The sequence below is a fragment of the Hoplias malabaricus genome, chromosome 5, assembly GCF_029633855.1.
Source record: "Hoplias malabaricus isolate fHopMal1 chromosome 5, fHopMal1.hap1, whole genome shotgun sequence".
Taxonomy (NCBI): Eukaryota; Metazoa; Chordata; class Actinopteri; order Characiformes; family Erythrinidae; genus Hoplias; species Hoplias malabaricus.
In genome coordinates, this window is record NC_089804.1 from 20,824,128 (window position 1) to 20,843,540 (window position 19,413).

A 19,413-nucleotide genomic window follows, 5' to 3' on the forward strand; every position below is an offset into this window, starting at 1 on the left:
TAATGTGGTGGTGCACAATCTTGCTGGAAAAACTCAGGGAACGTGCCAGCTTCAGGGCATCAAGAGGAAAGCACATCATCATGTAGCAATTTCACAAATCCAGTGGCCTTTAGGTTTCCACTGATGAAGAATGGCTCCACTACCTTTGTACCCCATATACCACACCATACCATCAAGATGGAAATCTCAATAAGTTTAATGTGTCACATGAACCTCTTCCCATTGAAAAAACAAAAGTTGGATCCAAAATGGCCGCCATTGTCACCACCCATCTTGAAAAGTTTCCCCCCTCCCATATACTAATGTGCCACAAACAGGAAGTTAATATCACCAACCATTCCCATTTTATTAAGGTGTTTCCATATAAATGACTCACACTGTATAATGTAAAAACTACAGTGGTCTTTACCGTAAACAGTGCACAGAGTCTGTCGACTTTCTCTGGGTTCTTCGGGCCTCCGTTTTTGTTGAGCCTCACCATATACTTCTCGCTGCAGCAAAAAAAAAAAAAAACAAAGAGAGAGAAAAAAAACAGAAGGTTTAAGACGCATTAAAACTACACACTTCATTTGCCGGCACCTAGCGGCTTCATCACATAACAACTCAATGAGCCCTGGAGTTCCTTAATCCAAACATCTCTGTGCAACGTCAATTAAATCCTGCCTCCTGCGGCTGCTCCAACTCGGTCCCAGCTTTATCGCGGGGAAGAGGAGGTGGGTGGCTAATAACGTCCCAGATCATCTCCGCTCGTCCGTGGGGGGTCCAGGGAGCCGAGGATGGATAGATGGAGGGATGACAGGAGGAGGACTGGAGAAGTGGGCTGCTCTAATCAGATCAGAGAGAGCAGAAGAGCGCACTTTCCATCGGCAGCAATCTGTCCTAATGGAATCAGGGGCAGGGCACTAATAGAGCAGCCAGTGTCTCTGAGCCTGAGGGGTGTCCGGATTATAAGGGTGTGTGAGGGGTAAGACAAGGAAGAGGAGTCTACCCGAGTCACAGCGACATTCTACCAAATAAACAATGAATAATGCTTTTAAAATGGACATGTCAACAAACACAACAAGTTTAAATGCTCTCCGTTCCTTCATCATCTTCAGCAAATTGGAGGAGAACGAGTGGACAGCTGGACGGTGAGTTGTGCCGACTACGCCTCTTTAGTTCTTTTCGTATGTCCACCTCGACACAGATGACTGCTTCTGTTGGCTGCATTGCCTTGACTCTCACGCTCCCAAAATAAATATGTGGAGGTTGTTTTTTGGAGCATGTCATTTTCAGATAAGCAAGAAGGACAGTGGTACACACCGAGCCAAAGTCTGACCTGTGCTTTTTCCACAGAGTGGAAATGTGACAACTTTTGAGCTGCCCCCTTTTGATAAACGTTAACAAAACTGTCATCTTTGAGAGGCACTCCAGATCAGAACACATCAACATGCATCACAAAAATAAGTACAGACCACTGTTCTGCTGGTGCTACCACAATCCCAGCCCCACAGACTCGAAAGGAACTTGAAAGGTGGGAATCCTTGGTGAGGGGGGATGCCAAATTGAAGGAACAGGGAGGCCTTGCTCTTAAGAAAGGGAGTGCCTCGCCCTCTGGGGAAAATGAAAGCGCAATCACAAGACCACCATTAACTCTTTGAGGTGGGGTATGAACCAAGTTTGCTCCATTGGTAAAGCATCGGTTCCCGATGTCAAACAAAGGTGGTTCATATACCATCTCTGGAGAGCTGGTGGTTGTCTCTCAGGATGATGAAAGCTGGAGTTAAACTGAGAGATTCCTCTCAGCAAACTTTCCCACTTTTTGAATTCCTGAGTCCCAGGAGTTCCTCTGGGTCTGGGGGTTCGGCCTGGAGCAGTGAAAGACCAATGATACCTGAACTTCCACAAACAAAAGAGCGGGTGGTGTTCATCTCTGATTCTGCACAAGTCTGTGATTGCTTGCGTACAGGTAGGTGAGTGTGTTTGCACAACAACACCGGAGGACACCTTCCTGCACCTCTGCGTGTGTTCACCGACTCACTGATTTCTCATGAGCCTTTGCCAAAAACTTCCAATCAGTACACTGCAAGACAGCATCTTTCCCTGGAGGAGACATCACTGTCCTCTGCCAGAGATGACAGGTATTTATTAAAGCCTTTCAGCGGTAACGCAGCGGTGTGATTTTTCCTGCTTTGTTCTATTCAAGTGCCGCTCAGGCTATTGTTCCGAACCCTGCTGCCTGCCTTTCAAAGAAGCGATCACTAGCTTGAGGCTCTGGCTCTAACAGACACAGTCAGCGGCTCCAGTACAGAAAAGGGCGCCAGGTTACGAGGTTGATGTATGATCTTCCTAATGTAAAGAGACACGTTCAGCCTGGTAAAGCAAGCAGGGCCTTAATGGAATGGAAAAAGCAACAAGTACCGAAGACCACGGGACAATGCATCAATCAAGTACGGGCACAGAGGAGACTTCAGGGATGAGCGGGTTCTTATGCAACCGAGTGGTGAAGGGCAATCAACATGTTCCCAAGGGACTGATTGAGTCAATGAAAGAAAATGTAAATGAAGCACACGGCAGCTTTAAAGCCAGCTGAGAGAATGGAGGCACAGGGACGTCTGAGTGACACAAGAATGCCTCGTAATGATAGACTGCGCCGTGTGGGATGAGCTGGAAAGAAGCGACTGTACCCTGAAACAAAACGCTGCGTTACATTTACTTGAATGAAACACACGGTATGTTTAACTGTTTGTAGACCCCTTTTGTATTTACCCCTTTTTATTTCAGCTACCTCAACGTCCACCCTTTGTTGACACATTGCATAATCCACATACGTAAAGCTTACTGGATGTCCAGCGTCGGTTCGAGGGGTACAGAACCTCCCAGAACCAGCAGTGTTCTCCCCCTGTGTAAACAGCCCTGTTCAGAACGCCCGCTTTCAGCACCTGTTCCTTTAAATGATAATGAGCCGCTTGCTGTTCACCCCGACCCCGAGCGCACAGCAGTGAGGAGCGAGGAGCAGAAGCTCTGGTTTTTAGCCGTTTTCGCTCTGTTCTCTTTCTTCTCCATTTTTACTCAGTGCTCTTTTTTCTCCGCGCTTGTTGTGTCTGTTTGGTTGAGTTTAACCTCGTCTTTGCGCTCTCACATAAACACGGGTCCAGCGCTGTGATTGGACAGACTCAGACGAGTGGGCGGGGCAGATCTAAAGTCTCTGCCCTTGACGTCAGGAGCGGAACTGCTCGTTTTGTCCCATGTTTTTATGACTTAGGCAGCACACAGAAAACAGACTGGTCTTGTTAAGGAATGCTGTCCTGTCGAGTTCCTTGTAGAATCTCACAAGACAGAATATGTCTCACCATGAGTAGGAGAGAAACCCAGGATAAAAAGCCCCAAAAACGTTTCTACATCTGAGTAAAAGGCTTAGATTCAAAGGTGCATGGTGTCAATGGCTCTCTAATCAACCCTAATATCACGTAAAAATGACCAGTCTGTGTCTGCTTAATTACAAATAGTTGCTGGGCAATTTTCGGCTGACCCTGTTGCCCTCTCCAAGGTAAAGGAAGAGTGGACAGCTTTCGAGTAGGAGGCTGCTGGCCCATTACTGGACTGTCAAACCATTGATGAGTGGGTGGACAGAGAGAGAGAGAGAGAGAGAGAGAGAGAGAGATAGAGGGAGTGGGTCTGAGGCACTGTGAATAATATTCTGGCTAACATTAGACCCTACGGGTGGTGCTTACATAATGTTCCATTGTGGTACGTTTTTAAAACACCAACCAAAACCCTCTTATTCTCAAAGCAGATATGTCCAGCATTTATAGTGTTGGCTTGTAGGCACAAAGAGGTTCCCTATAGACCCAGAATTATGGTTCTGGAAGCGGGTTCTTGTTTAGTGGCTGTTCTCTCGTGGTTCAGAGCGAGACGAGTAGGGACTAAATCGTGGCGTGTAAACCTTGCAGAGCGCTGATTGTCCAGAGAGAGTCGTTACTCTACGCCAAGCAATGCAGACGACCAGCACCAACTCTCCATCTGTAAAATCTCGTGAAATTACGCTGCGTTCTTTTGAAAAGGTTCGAACGCTCCTTGGATCGGTGGCCTCTTCACATTGACAAGCACAGATCTACTTCAAAACCCAACCCAAAACAGGAGCTCAAAACCAGGACTGTGAACACTGCGGCACCATTAGCAAACAAAGGCACTGCTATACAAAGAAATACGCAGCAGTGTGTCAGCCACCTCAGCTGGTGGGAAAACAACAAGCTGTGATTAAAAATAGTGGTTACACTCACACAGCCGAATTGAGGAAAACTCAGGCACCATCAAAGAGCATTTCATACATAAAGATGCAGGCTCATCAAAGTTCTTCAGCTGTATCCTATCCTCCCATCTCCTTCCACACTTCCGAGAAACAAACCGAGTGTGACACAAGCAATTCCCATCCAAAAGAAACACAGAAAACGAGAGACCTGCAGCGGTTCTCCAGTCTGTTTCTTCACAAAATCAGATGAGCTGGTTTTTCAGCAACACCCGACTGTGAATCTCAGATCAGAATTGATCCGAACACTAATATCCCTCACTTTCACGACGGGAAACAGGGATAAAGCTTTATCATTTCTCTTTATAGAGCCACATCACATTCCTGATTCCTGTCTCCAGCTTCAGGCCTGGGATAACACTGGAATTTATGTCAACACCCCTTGATATCTCAAATTATTAGTAGGTTATTTAAATTGAAAGACAGCTTGTCCTGAACAGTAGATCCAAAATGAATGGATTGTTATAGGCTCCAGACCCACTACAAACCTGAACAGGAACATGAACATTATCATCGCTAAAAGGGCTCTGAAAAAAACAGTGACTCCTCAGAGTGGTCCTCACCTTATGTGCCTGCCCTCCCGAAGGTCATAAAGAGAAAAGAAGATGTCTGTGTCTTCCCCGATGGTGTTGTAGGTGAAGCTTTTGAGATTGACAAAGAGGTGATGAGGTACGGGAATCCGACAGGCTTCGCCATGACGCTGCCGCACGCTGTCTCCCTGAGATACAATCATAAACATGTTTATCAGCAGGAAAACACAGCTTACATTCTATTTTATAACACTGAGTACAGCACATAAATCACTGTCCACTGTTAAAAGAGCAAGACGCTGTAGTCGCTGGTGATTCCTCATTATGTAGATTTACTAGTAATTCCATAGTAAAGCTAGTTTCAAAATGGCTGCACTGATGTTTTCAACAGTATTTGATTAGAAACTGCCAAACCAGGCCTGTTACTGTGCTGCCACCAATCACGAAAAGACCACACCACGTTTCTGCCATGCACACGTGACTGCGCCCATGCTCTTACGCCTCAGTTCGGCTTGTGCCGTATCCACAAATGATTCCCTTGTCTTCTGCATAAACATTTAGCATTTCATGAATATGCATAAATACTGTGGGCTTTCTGCCAGCGAAGCGTGGGACCTCTGGGTGAACTCACGAGCCTAAGACAAGTGCAGAATCAAACGTAGCTCCACTAGCGCATTGCTAACAAGGTGTTCCAGCCAGGTGTCCAAACAGTTTGAGTCAGCTTTCAGCCCAAAGACAACAGTGACCTACACGGAGGGGCTAAGTGTTCGGGAAAAGGAAAAGCCCCTGGAAAAGGCGGTGACTTTATTCAGACTGAAGGATAAGGGAGACGTTCTTACCTGGGTGGTGCTTTGCTGGACGCTGTGTCTGCTGGACAGATGCTGGGAGGGGGAAGGGAGAGGTCAGCAAGAAAAGAGAAAGAAAGAGAGAGAGAAAGACTTTCAGAACACACACCAGGGGAGAATCTTAAGTGATATATATGTCTGGCTCAGTTAGTTTCCAGCAGGTGAACAACATTGTAGTGTCAGGTGTGTCTCGAGTGGATGTGGGCAAAGCCTGAGGCTACAACACTGAACCACTCTGACTAAAACATACTGACATATGGGGGAATCTGGGGTTGGGAGGGGGGTGTCCACTAGGCTCCTAGCAGCAGTGAGTGAATACAATAACATCTTACAGGATACAGAACACCTGCAGCAAACACATACCCAATTTATACAATTTATACACATCATAATCAGGTTTACGTTGGGTTTCAGCTTTAATAACACCTCAATAGCAGTAACGTGTGGTCAGTGATTAGTTGTGGGGTTTGAGAAAATTGAGATGGTAATGGGTTTAAAACAGAAAATTTAGAATTCTGTGAATTTATAAAGCATTATTTTTTTTAAAAAAAGGAATAAACAGTGATTAACGTAAAGCAAAATAGCACCCCTTTGTGGAGAAGTGCTTTAATGTGAGTGAGTATGTGAGAAAGATTGTTCCTAGTGGTGCAGTTTTGTGAGTGAGTCATTAGTGAGTGAGTGAATGGGTGAGTAAAAATGTATGTGACTGAGTGAGTGAGTATGTGCAAATGAATACGTACATAGAAAAGAAACAGTGAGTGAATAAGATAGTATGTACGTAATTATTTATGTATGTGAATAAGTGAGTGAGTGAGTGAGTGTATATTGGACATTATTTGGATGTTATTGGCACTGGCCTGTAATTCCAAAACTGAGAAATCTCTAGCACAGACACACACCCATTTTGTGATAAATAATAATAATAATAATGTTCCATGGGCGGCATGGTGGTGCAGCAGGTAGTGTCGCAGTCACAGTGTTGTGTGTTCTCCCTATGTCTGCATGGGTTTCCTCCGGGTGACTGTCTGTGAGGAGTGTGGTGTGTTCTCCCTGTGTCTGCGTGGGTTTCCTCTGGGTGACTGTCTGTGAGGAGTGTGGTGTGTTCTCCCTGTGTCTGCATGGGTTTCCTCCGGGTGACTGTCTGTGAGGAGTGTGGTGTGTTCTCCCTGTGTCTGCATGGGTTTCCTCCGGGTGACTGTCTGTGAGGAGTGTGGTGTGTTCTCCCTGTGTCTGTGTGGGTTTCCTCCGGGTGCTCCGGTTTCCTCCCACAGTCCAAAAACACACGTTGGTAGGTGGATTGGTGACTCAAAGTGTCCGTAGGTGTGAGTGTGTGAGTGAATGTGTGAGAGTCCTGTCCAGGGTGTATTTTCGCCTTGCGCCCAGTGATTCCAGGTAGGCTCTGGACCCACCGCGACCCTGAATTGGATAAGGGTTACAGATAATGAATGAATGAATGAATGAATAATGTTCCATAATGTTATGTGTCAAGTGTGAGGCGTTCAGAGGGAGAACGATGCTGCTGTGAGCTCCAAAATAACAGAGAAATCCGAGTGGAAATACAACAGAGGCTTGAATACTGCCACATACACTGGAGCCTAAACTGTACAGAAGATATTAGTCAACTCACCCACACACACACGCTGGTTCCACTACACAAATTAGGACTCTCCATAGACATAATGAGAACTGTAGCTAATTAACACTAACCCTAACCCCAGTAACCAAAAGGAAAACTTTGGCCCTTAAGAGTTTTTGGAATAAAAGCATCATATTTTAATTAAAAACATTTAGAAAAGTCAGAACATGCTTAGTTCTCCAAAACACACGTTCACTCATTAACCACACACATACCTCGCTCATACATGCTCCGACCCCCAAGTGATTCTGTTGCACACACACTCACCCATGTTCATGCCACTTATCATATACACTCACCCACACACACACACACACACACTCTGTACATAATATAACCCAAATGAATGATGAAGTGCTGCTACTCAGCACATCCTCTCTCCAGTGACTTCCCTTGCATTTGGCATAAATTACAGCCCCCCTTCAGTGAGATCTCCCCCACCCTCAGTGAATCCCCCCTCCCCCATCTGTGAACACACCAGTGGGCATGTAGTGGTAGCACAGCAGATTAAACCCAGCTCAGGAGCCCAGAGCCGTATCTGATCATGTTCTGTGTGTGTAACTCTGACGAGGATTAAACCACAGCACGTTTCTCCAAAACTAAATTCATCTTAAAACTCATTCTTCTCCTACGTTTCTCATCATGAGAGGTTTCAAAGAACAATCGATATAACATTGATATTCATATCACAGAAATTGGAATATTAAATATATTAACTACTTTTAAGATGCTGTGATTGTGTATAATATCTATTTTTTAGCAACGATCACCGAAGCAGGAGGAGAGACGAACACCAGCCAGGATTCATCTGCTACTCAATAAAAACCTGTAAAAACCTGTAAAAACAAATATCTCCCTTCTGTTCTCGGGTTTTTATCATTAGGGAGGATAAACGCATGCCTTGAGGGACTCATTAATCTGGAACGGCGCTTGAGAGCAAAGTTAGTGAGCATGGCCTACATATTCCCAACTTTAACTGCACTTCTAACGTTTTGAGAGGGTTTAGACGTTGTGCAGGTTCATCACATTTCCCCCAATAAACTGTCGTTCCATGTCCTTGGGTGTTTCTCGATAGATTTATTTGAGGGTTTTATTGAACGTTCAATACAAAACAGCACAGGGAAGGATCTCAGTCATGACCAGATGGTGCGCAAAATGTTCCTGGCATTTCCATCACTCCCAGGGCTCCAGTAACAAAGAGAAATATGGTGTAAGTAGGTACAGAGTGAGAGTACGGTAAACTACTGTAGAAATAAAGTATTTTGTGGAAGCTGTCAATAGGCAATATATCCACATTATAGCTCTGGATACTTTTATTTTGTTTATGTGGTTTTAAGCTCGGGCGGCACGGTGGTGCAGCAGGTAGTGGCGCAGTCACACAGCTCCAGGGACCTGGAGGTTGTGGGTTCGTTTCCCGCTCCGGGTGACTGTCTGTGAGGAATGTGGTGTGTTCTCTCTGTGTCTGTGTGGGTCTCCTCTGGGTGACTGTCTGTGAGGAATGTGGTGTGTTCTCTCTGTGTCTGTGTGGGTTTCCTCTGGGTGACTGTCTGTGAGGAGTGTGGTGTGTTCTCTCTGTGTCTGCGTGGGTTTCCTCCGGGTGACTGTCTGTGAGGAGTGTGGTGTGTTCTCCCTGTGTCTGCGTGGGTTTCCTCCGGGTGACTCTGTGAGGAGTGTGGTGTGTTCTCTCTGTGTCTGCGTGGGTTTCCTCCGGGTGACTGTCTGTGAGGAGTGTGGTGTGTTCTCCCTGTGTCTGCGTGGGTTTCCTCCAGGTGCTCCGTTTTCCACACGTTGGTAGGTGGATTGGTGACTCAAAAGTGTCCGTAGGTGTGAGTGAATGTGTGTGTGTCTGTGTTGCCCTGTGAAGGACTGGCGACCCTCCAGGGTGTATTCCTGCCTTGCGCCCAATGATTCCAGGTAGGCTCTGGACCCACAGTGACCCTGAACTGGATAAGCGGTTACAGATAATGAATGAATGAATGAATGTTTTAAGCTCATCAATTTCGCTCAATCAAATGATTTTTCATGGGCAGGTGACGGCTAGGTTGTGTTCATAAAAACCTACGAACCTATGGAACTGCAGCTAACGCAGTGATATTTGAAAGCTCATCATGCTTGGAGGAGAACACTAACCACCTACCATTAAAACATTAAGAATATTAAATGTGAAGAATGTTAATTATCTGGACACGTAAAATCCCCATCAAATATTTCAGAGGCAGTTTTAAACGTATATAATAAATACATAACTTGCCAGGAGAAGATTTGCAGTGATATAACCTTCATTTAAACTATATTTTTATGCAATTTCTCATATAAAACATTGATTTAAAGTCCAATCTTTCTGACCTAGCTCCCTTGCCAGCTTCTTACTTTCCCTTCCTTCCAGTTTGTCATCGGCTGTTGAAGCGTGAGCTTCTAATTCATTTGTGACAGAGAAAAATGAGAAAATGGCAATGAAAGACGTGAGTAGGAGGAGGAGGAGGTGAGAAACGAGTCTCTGCCATCTCCCTCCAGAAGCAGCGCCAGCCAACAGGTCCAGCAGAGCTGCCAGAGCATGGTGCCAAGGCCAAAGAGGTGCTGCCCGCTCTGTGCCAACCTCCAGCATCTCCTTAATCATCGTCCTGCCACTGCTTTGGCCAGCGTCCCCTCCTCCTGCTCACATTCTGCAGCCAATCCGAGGCCATTGTTCTATGGTGTGCATCGCTTTTAATGAGAAATGATGGCTGTATTTTGTGGTAATCACTAAAGCATATGTTTGTCTCCATTCTACAATGTAGGTACTCTTATGTCACACTGAATCATTCCACAGTGGAACACAGTCCTGTTACTTAATGAAACGTCTGTGACCTGCTTTGGTCCAAACCCCACGAGCCCCACAGCAGTGTTCTCCCCCTGTGTAAACAGCCCTGTTCAGAACGCCTGCTTTCAGCACCTGTTTCTTTAAATGATAATGAGCCGCTCGCTGTTCACCCCGACCCCGAGCGCACAGCAGTGAGGAGCAGAAGCTCTGGTTTTTAGCTGTTTTCGCTCTGGTCTCTTTCTTTTACTCAGTGCTCTAATTTCTCCGCGCTTGTTGTCTGTTTTGCTGCGTGTAACCTCGTCTTTGCGCTCTCACATAAACATAGGTCCAGCGCTGTGATTGAACAGACTCAGACGAGGGGGTGGGGCCTTTCTAAAGTCTTTGCACTTGACATCAGAAATGGAGCAGTATCAGAACGACTTGTTTATTCCCACATTTTCAGACTCAAGCAGGACACAGAAAACTGACTGGTTGGTCTTGTTTCACAGTGTGTGGGTTGGTGGGCTACAGATCTACTTATTAATGTGAACATGCATCGCACAAGTGATTTTTCATACTATGTCCTCCCCTTTGAATGAAATTATGTTTTGATCCTTAAAGAATCAATTGAAAACATTTACAGTACAATATACACTGTATTATCTGTATGAGATAATACCTCTTTCATCTTTGTTTAAAATGACATTTAACCATTGGTGTGTTGTCTTTAGACGCTGTTTGCTCTGTTGCTTGGTGCCGATTTTCAGCCTCCAACATTGCAGCAAGTAGAAAGCTTTACAAGGAGACAGTAAATTTAGACACTTCAGCGTCACATGATGAGTGGGAGAGCTGCAGTGGGCAGCAGAACTAAGAAAATAGTGCTCAGCAAAATGACAAACAGGTTTAAAGATGGAGAGGACAATTCTCAGGGAGGTGGCACTTGCATATGGACATTCACATAAAGTGACTGGCACCCTACCCCTGATTCCGGGTATGCACCAGTCCCTCTGTGATCCTGGATATAATGAAGCAGTAACAGAATTCATTCATTCATTCATTCATCCATCCATTATCTGTAACCCTTATCCAGTTCAGGTCGTGGTGAGTCCAGAGCCTACCTGGAATCACTGGGCACAAGGCAGGAACACACCCTGGAGGGGGCACAAGTCCTTCACAGGGTGACACACACACATTGGCTCACACCTACAGACACCTTTGAGTCACCAATCCACCAAACAACGTGTGTTTTTGGAGCGTGGGGGGAAACCAGAGCACCCGGAGGAAACCCACACAGACACAGGGAGAACACACCACACTCCTCACAGAGAGTCACCCGGAGGAATCCCACGCAGACACAGGGAGAACACACCACACTCCTCACAGAGAGTCACCCGGAGGAATCCCACGCAGACATGGAGAACACACCACACTCCTCACAGAGTCACCCGGAGGAAACCCACGCAGACACGGGGAGAACACACCACACTCCTCACAGACAGTCACCCGGAGCAGGACTCAAACCCACAACCTCCAGGACCCTGGAGCTGTGACAGAGACACCACCTGCTGCACCACCATGACGCCTCAGTTACAGAATACGAAGCTTTAAAGTTGGATGTCACAGGCACTTATTGGAAGGTAAGGCATCAGGAGCATAACAATGACTGATCATTTTGAAGCAAACCATAAAATCTCAGGCAAGGACACACACCCCACACAGAAAACACACCCCTCAAACTGTCAGCTCCAAATCTACTTTTGCAATACATTAAAATCTATTCCTATTAAATTCTCCAGATCAGCTGCAGGGCTTCCACTGAACCAGGCTGCAAATTATGATTGCACCTCTTTCTCCATAAATATGAATAAAACATGCAGTTTATTCAGACACACCAGCAATCTCAGGGATGAAAATGTATTGTAGAAGTGGAACCTGTTATTTTTTAATTGTCAGCCCTTCAGGCCGTGTCTCAAACAGTGTGTATGTGTATATTACACGCCAGTACATCTGCTTCAGAGAGGTTTGATGGTGCTATATTCTCTCCGGAGTTTCACCAGGACACCATAATTATAGATAGGTTTTATACAATATTCCAGAACAGGTCTGAGAGGGTTCAATGACATTCAGCCACCAAAGCATGAGTGAGGTCAGGAGCTAGTGTCGGAGACTCAGTTGTGGATCACAGACACCACTCCAGCTCATCCCAGAGGAACTGGATGGCGCTCCATTACTCTATTTATACAATTTATACACTTCTAGCCACTTAGCATTGGGCATGGAGACTCGTTAGCTCTTGTCCAGCTGCTCCAGAGCCCAACATTGCACTGAGGTCTTACGAGTTGTGTCCACAGAAGCTGTATTATGAAATGATGGTAGTGTCTAATGGACGAATCAGACACTTTTCCTTCTGTGCTGTTCCATATATGGAAAAGCTGAAGAGTGTGAGAACAGTTAGTCAGATTTGCAAAAAAAAAAAAAGAAAAAAGAAAAATGGCAAAACTGAATATTAAAAGTTAATGCAGAATATAAAATTTTGCCTATGCATAATTTTTAATGTGTGGTATTTATTTCAAATGAAATAATTTATCTACATTTTTCTGTCTTTAAATTATGTGGAAAATGTCACAAATGATGGACAATAAAAAAGGCTCTGTATCACTCCAAAAGGATGTAGAATAAAATTACTATCTCAAATACAAACATAGTTTTTCAAAATAATGAGATACTATCTCAATATAGTGACTTCTAAAAATAATGATAGTATCTCAAAATACTGAGTTAGCAACTTACATATTAATTAAAACAATGGTGCATTTTTTTTATTATTATTATTTTTTGTGGTGGAAACAGGTTTCCATACTCCAGAGCATCCCATTGCACTGCTAATGCTTTTCTATGGATTATCCACAGGAGCTGGATTCTGAAATGATGAGTGGTGTTTATTGGACCAAGCCGGACACTCTTCCTTCTGTGCTGTTCTGTAAACTGAAACGCCAGTGTGAAGACTGTTAATCAGATTTTCACAAGGCAACACCGTGGACGCTCTTTAGCAGTTTTGTTTAGCACGCAGGCTAATATCTGTTATCTGCCCATAACTAACAAGTGCTAATGGATCACAGTTTGCAAACAGAACATGTGTGTGTGTGTGTGTGTGTGTGCGTGTGGCATCTAGAGCGCTTACCATTTTGTAGAGGTCTGAGACGCTGATCTGGTCGGCATCCACCATCTCGAAATCCTTCCTCGGAACCAGGTCCAGGCCTAAGTGTCTGTTAAATGAAAGGGAACAGAGACGTTGGTGAGGGAGGGAGAATAAAGTACACGTCTAGATCAAAGGGTCCAGTTTTAAACAGCGAGAAGTATAAAACGCTCACGGTATTTAGCACACCTGTTGTGGAGCTGAACATCTGCCAAAAGAGTCTGACATTAGCTGGATGTACATCCATCAGCCATAACATTAAAGCCATCTCTGTGGTTCTACACTTAGTGTCTATTTCATCAGCTCTACTGACCACACAGGAGCATGTCGCAGTTCTACAATTACAGACTGTAGTCTGTCTGTTGCTCTTCATACTTTGTTACCCCACTTTCACCCTGTTCTTCAATAGTCAGGCCCCCCCACAGGGCAGGTTATATTTATGTGGTGGAGCATATGCTGCAATAGTGTCCACCCACTGTCCACTCTGTTAGACACACCTATCTTGTAGATGTATGTTTATAAACTCCAGCAGCACTGCTGTGTCTGATCCACTGTCAGTAGCTTTTTCAGTAGTAGCAGTGCAGTATTTATTCCCATGAATTTAAACACACTACTGTCCAAAGATGCACCAATAAAGACTCTGCATCACTCCAAAATGACACAGAATTAAAGTTCTGCATTAAAATGTATGAAGGAAGTAAACAGAGGCTGTGCACTGACACCGTCCCATATTTAAACCTGTTCCCTGTGAAGGACCTGTTTACTTACATTCATTAAGATTTAGAACATCACCAGACTGTGACATTTGAGCAGGGGGTGCTGACACTTCTGCACGTGGCTCTAAACAGTGCGGTGTTATATGCTGCGATGTGCAGCTGCTTTGGTCCAGTAACAGGTGTGTTCCTCAGTGCTCTGTTGTTAAAAGCTTTCAAAGCATTGCGGACATGTCTCACTTCACAGTAAACACTGGCCTGGCACCAGACCTGAGATTCTGACACCTACAACTGACAGGTTTCAGAATAAATAAAGCTCAGCTGCTCCCTCACAGACCTACAGTAGGTTTCTCCCCACTCAACTCTGTCTCTGTTCTGAGTAAATAACAAATCAGATACTGATCAGGAACTGGTGATGTATTTGATTGTAGTGCATCCTTAACATTAAGGGTTTGAGTAAATGGTCCTAGGAAATATTGAACATACTATATTACTGCTACTGTAACAAAGCCTCATGTCCAGAATGATAACTCTACAGGAAAAGGAACTAAGACGTTCTGACTAGTGTGGGATCGACACACAGGCCTTTGAGTTAAACTCTGACCTTGAGGAAATATTTGACATTTTTATACAGCTGATTATGTACAAAGGGTTCAAGGTCAAATTATATATAATGTATTTGTAATGCAGCATCTCACCCAGGGTGGATTGAAACAGGGCAAGCCACCAACAGAGCACTAGAGAAATAGGTCTCAAGTGCAGAGCCACACAAACAACCCTACTCTGGAAGTTAGGAACACAGAGACTAAATGAAACACGAGAGGAAAACTTAAGATATCGGGAAAGCTGACCAGCTCAGAATTGAGCAAAAGAAAACTAAGGCGAGGGACAAGACGAGACAAAAGAAATTAAAGACCAACCCAACCCAAGACTGAGCACTGAGGTGTGTGTTGGCTTCCCTTAAGTAGGAGTAGCCCAGGTGGAACCAATTGCCCCAAATTAAGAGTGCCTCTGTCTCCCTCTAGTGACTGGGGGTGGCTTAGCAGGCAGCCTCGCCCCAGCCCCAGGCAGACCTCTTACAGTATTATATTTTTATTTATTTATTTAATCACAGATAACTTCTGTACATTTATCAAATCCAGCAGTTAGCTTTTCACTTCCCAAAAACAGGAAAAAACTATCCTTTTTATCTCTCATCAGAAAACCTCTCTCCACTGAGATGTTTCCTCGGAGGTGGGAGCCCTCGGGGCTGAGTCGGTGCTGTAGGGTGGAGACTAATGTCCTGGAGTCCACAGTCACACACCCAGCGCCAGGCTCAAGTTACTCAGAATGCTTTAGTTTTCACAGCAACAGCGACAAAATTAATGATGGAAAAGAGCTGCTGTGAGTGTCACTGCCTAGTAGATGATATTCACATTCATATATAGATGATTGTGGAGACAAATCTGATCCTTCAAAGGGATCTTTTCCGAAGTGAAAAAGGTCTACCTCCAAGTAACGACCAATGAGATGGGACAAAAACGTCAACAAACCTTCACGCGCCGGACTGACAGTCGATATCTGCTCGCTCCTAATTAGATACAAAGCTGTAACTTTCAAAGGCTCTTGAACAGCTTCCACTATGTCCTTGAGGCCTCTGGATACCTTTCAGATGGGAAAGTGCCACTGACTCTTTTCCATTTCATCCCATTTACTCAATTATCTGCGTGGATGTGCCAGCGAGGTTCTGCTGACAGCACGGAGACCGAAGGAGCCTCGCTACCAACAACCTTGAAGGACAAGTGGCTTGCATAAAGCTGACATGGATGTTGACACACTGCAGTATGTTGACTTCCATGGCCCCAGAGGAGTGTAGCTTTGGATTACCCTGCCCTCCATCACCCTTCAGAGGAATGAACTCCACGACCCGATTCTCACCACCCAGACATTTACGATCAAGAGGACGTGAAATCCAAAGCTGTCTTGCATCGTAAAATACCATTAAAGACAGGTCGGATCTCTAAAGGATGTGTTTAATGTGTCCATGAATTGTAGTGACCAGGTCTGTCACAGTAATTACATTATTATTGTGCAATATATGGACATTTCTTTAAAAAAAATGTCTTGTTGACCTCAGTGTTGTCCTCTGTGTTTACAGAAGAATAAACCACCGATGTTTTAGCCACTCGCTCTGTTCTGAAGCCGTTATGTGGATTTATTTGAAAACAGGTTTTATTTTATTTATGTTTTATATATTTAAGATATTTAAACATATTTAAGGTTTCAATTCCAATGATCTATATTGTAAATGTTGGTTGAGGGAACAGAATTATCATCAGTTACTAAAATTCTTATTTTACAGCAAGTAGTGTCTCTGTCACAGCTCCAGGGTCCTAGAGGTTGTGGGTTCGAGTTCTGCTCCGGGGACTGTCTGTGAGGAGTGTGGTGTGTTCTCCCTGTGTCTGCGTGGGTTTCCTCCGGGTGACTGTCTGTGAGGAGTGTGGTGTGTTCTCCCTGTGTCTGCGTGGGTTTCCTCCGGGTGACTGTCTGTGAGGAGTGTGGTGTGTTCTCCCTGTGTCTGCGTGGGTTTCCTCCAGGTGACTGTCTGTGAGGAGTGTGGTGTGTTCTCTCTGTGTCTGCGTGGGTTTCCTCCGGGTGACTGTCTGTGAGGAGTGTGGTGTGTTCTCCCTGTGTCTGCGTGGGTTTCCTCCGGGTGACTGTCTGTGAGGAGTGTGGTGTGTTCTCCCTGTGTCTGCGTGGGTTTCCTCCGGGTGACTGTCTGTGAGGAGTGTGGTGTGTTCTCCCTGTGTCTGCGTGGGTTTCCTCCAGGTGACTGTCTGTGAGGAGTGTGGTGTGTTCTCTCTGTGTCTGCGTGGGTTTCCTCCGGGTGACTGTCTGTGAGGAGTGTGGTGTGTTCTCTCTGTGTCTGCGTGGGTTTCCTCCGGGTGACTGTCTGTGAGGAGTGTGGTGTGTTTTCTCTGTGTCTGCGTGGGTTTCCTCCGGGTGACTGTCTGTGAGGGGTGTGGTGTGTTCTCTCTGTGTCTGCGTGGGTTTCCTCCGGGTGACTGTCTGTGAGGAGTGTGGTGTGTTCTCTCTGTGTCTGCGTGGGTTTCCTCCAGGTGACTGTCTGTGAGGAGTGTGGTGTGTTCTCTCTGTGTCTGTGTGGGTTTCCTCTGGGTGACTGTCTGTGAGGGGTGTGGTGTGTTCTCCCTGTGTCTGCGTGGGTTTCCTCCGGGTGACTGTCTGTGAGGAGTGTGGTATGTTCTCTCTGTGTCTGCGTGGGTTTCCTCCAGGTGACGGTCTGTGAGGAGTGTGGTGTGTTCTCCCTGTGTCTGCGTCGGTTTCCTCCGGGTGACTGTCTGTGAGGAGTGTGGTGTGTTCTCCCTGTGTCTGCATGGGTTTCCTCCGGGTGACTGTCTGTGAGGAGTGTGGTGTGTTCTCCATGTGTCAGCGCGGGTTTCCTTCGAGTGCTCCAAAAACAGCGTGTGTGTCGCCCTGTGAAGGACTGGTGCCCCCTCCAGGGTGTGTTCCCACCCTCTGCCCAGTGATTCTGGGTAGGCTCCGGACCCACCACGACCCTGAACTAGATAAGGGCTACAGAAAATGAATGGATATATGAATAATTTCAATATTATTGTTATCTTTAAAAATATTATTAGGTTATAATTTAAATTCAAAAGTAAATAAATAAAGTAAACACATTGTAAACAACGGCATTCTTTGGGACTGTAGAATTTCTAAAGTCATTGTAGTCAACTGAGCTTTAATTGACCTTTATTTAACTTGTTAGCTGCAATGCTGCATTTGCAGGTGAGGGACCTGGCAACACGGCAAGGCCTTCAGAGAGACAGAGAGGCTGTCCTGGGTGAGCAGAAAGTGCTGGACTGACAGTGAACGACGGAGTTCAGCATTCCCCTAATTTCCAGCGCGGAGTCATTTAAGCTGAGTTGATTTAGGAGGAGCAGAGAGGGGCAGTAATCCATCTCCATCTCCCTCACCCGCTGACCGTGTGCCCATCTCACGCTGGCACTTGTCCACTGCGCTTGTTTAAACACGAACCAATCGAGCAGAGATCGTTGGGACTGGCAGTGTAGCGTGCCAAGAGAGAAGTATTGAGTGCCTCCAACTTCACTGAGGAGTGATGTTCTTCCAAATGTTCTTTAAATTGGACACGGTGGAGAATGAACTGTCCCTAATTCACAAGGAACGTCACCCAAACATGTGCATCGTGCACCACATGGCCCTCTCAAATGAAGTGCATCAGCAGGGAGTTTGTCTGGTTGCTCTCTTTAGGGTTTACACTAGGTATTGGATGATTTCTGTGAGGATTTGATGGTGTGTGAGCTCAGATACCGATGTTACTTTTGCAAACACACGTCACATCACCACTCCAGCTCATCCCATAGCTACAGAGGCTGTCAGAAATACTGAGAGAGCAGGCGTCTGAGATCGTGTGGTCGTGTAGTGACCAGGCAATAAAAACTTCTATGGAAAGCTTTTGTAGTTCATGCTCTTTACCCTGACCATCCCCCTCACTCTGATTAGTGACCTTACAATCAGGACCATTACTCCCTCCCTTTGGAGGCTTGTTGTGATGAAATTAAGGGATACGTTCCTATTCCTTCATCCTATTCTCAACAGAGGTCAGACGTGTGGGGTCAGATGACAGCCATGAGCATGCATGAGTAAGTCCTGATTACTATTACAGCTGGAGATCATGATCTGGAGAGAGAGCACTGTATATTTCAATAAACACATCCAGAGCTCTCCCAGAAAAGCCAACAACTGGAACAGGAAGTTACTAGGCGCAGTTACATCTGTAAACTAGCTTTTTTGTAGAACATCTTTGTTTTTTACACCCACTGTCAATTTGATCAGCTGCTCCTTTCACCCGATTCATCAATGTTCAGGACCCCCACAGAGCAGGTGTGATGTGGTGGTGGATCATTCTCAGCGCTGCAGTGACACTGACGTGGTGGTGGTGTGTTAGTGTGTGTTGTGCTGGTGTAGAGTGGATCAGACACAGCAGTGCTGCTGGAGTTTTTAAACCCTGTGTCCACTCTCTGTCCACTCTGTGAGACACTCCTCCCTCGTTGGTCCACCTTGTAGATGTAAAGTCAGAGACAGTAGCTCATCTGTCGCTGCACAGTGTGTGTCGCTCGTCCTCTAGTACTACATTAATATACATACAAAGGAAAACATGGACTACAGTCTGTGATTATAGAACTACACTGTGTGTCTGTATGGTCTGTGAAGATGCATGTAAAAACCAGGAAGTGGCTTTATATTTAATAGTTTGGTCGGTGTTGATATCGTCAGCTACTGATTCAGGTTTGTTTTTGTGTATAAACTGTAACAGACAGTTCTAGATTATAGAAAACAATGATAACTCTGTTGGTATCTAAATTGGAGAGGGCGGGCTGTTCCTCAGCTGTTCCACTACTGAG

General features: G+C 45.4%; 1 protein-coding gene across 5 annotated transcripts in view; it reads right to left on the reverse strand.

Moving 5' to 3' along the window:
• dock3 (dedicator of cytokinesis 3) overlaps positions 1 to 19,413 on the reverse strand; it is a 196,010-nt gene that overhangs the window by 59,562 nt on the left and 117,035 nt on the right. For all 5 annotated transcript variants that reach the window (XM_066670399.1, XM_066670400.1, XM_066670397.1 and 2 more), the window contains exons 7-10: positions 13,260 to 13,344; positions 5,658 to 5,699; positions 4,852 to 5,006; positions 410 to 491 (exon numbers count right to left, since the gene is read on the reverse strand). In XM_066670399.1, coding sequence (XP_066526496.1) covers positions 410 to 491; positions 4,852 to 5,006; positions 5,658 to 5,699; positions 13,260 to 13,344 — 364 coding nt within the window. The remainder of the gene's footprint in view (positions 1 to 409; positions 492 to 4,851; positions 5,007 to 5,657; positions 5,700 to 13,259; positions 13,345 to 19,413) is intronic.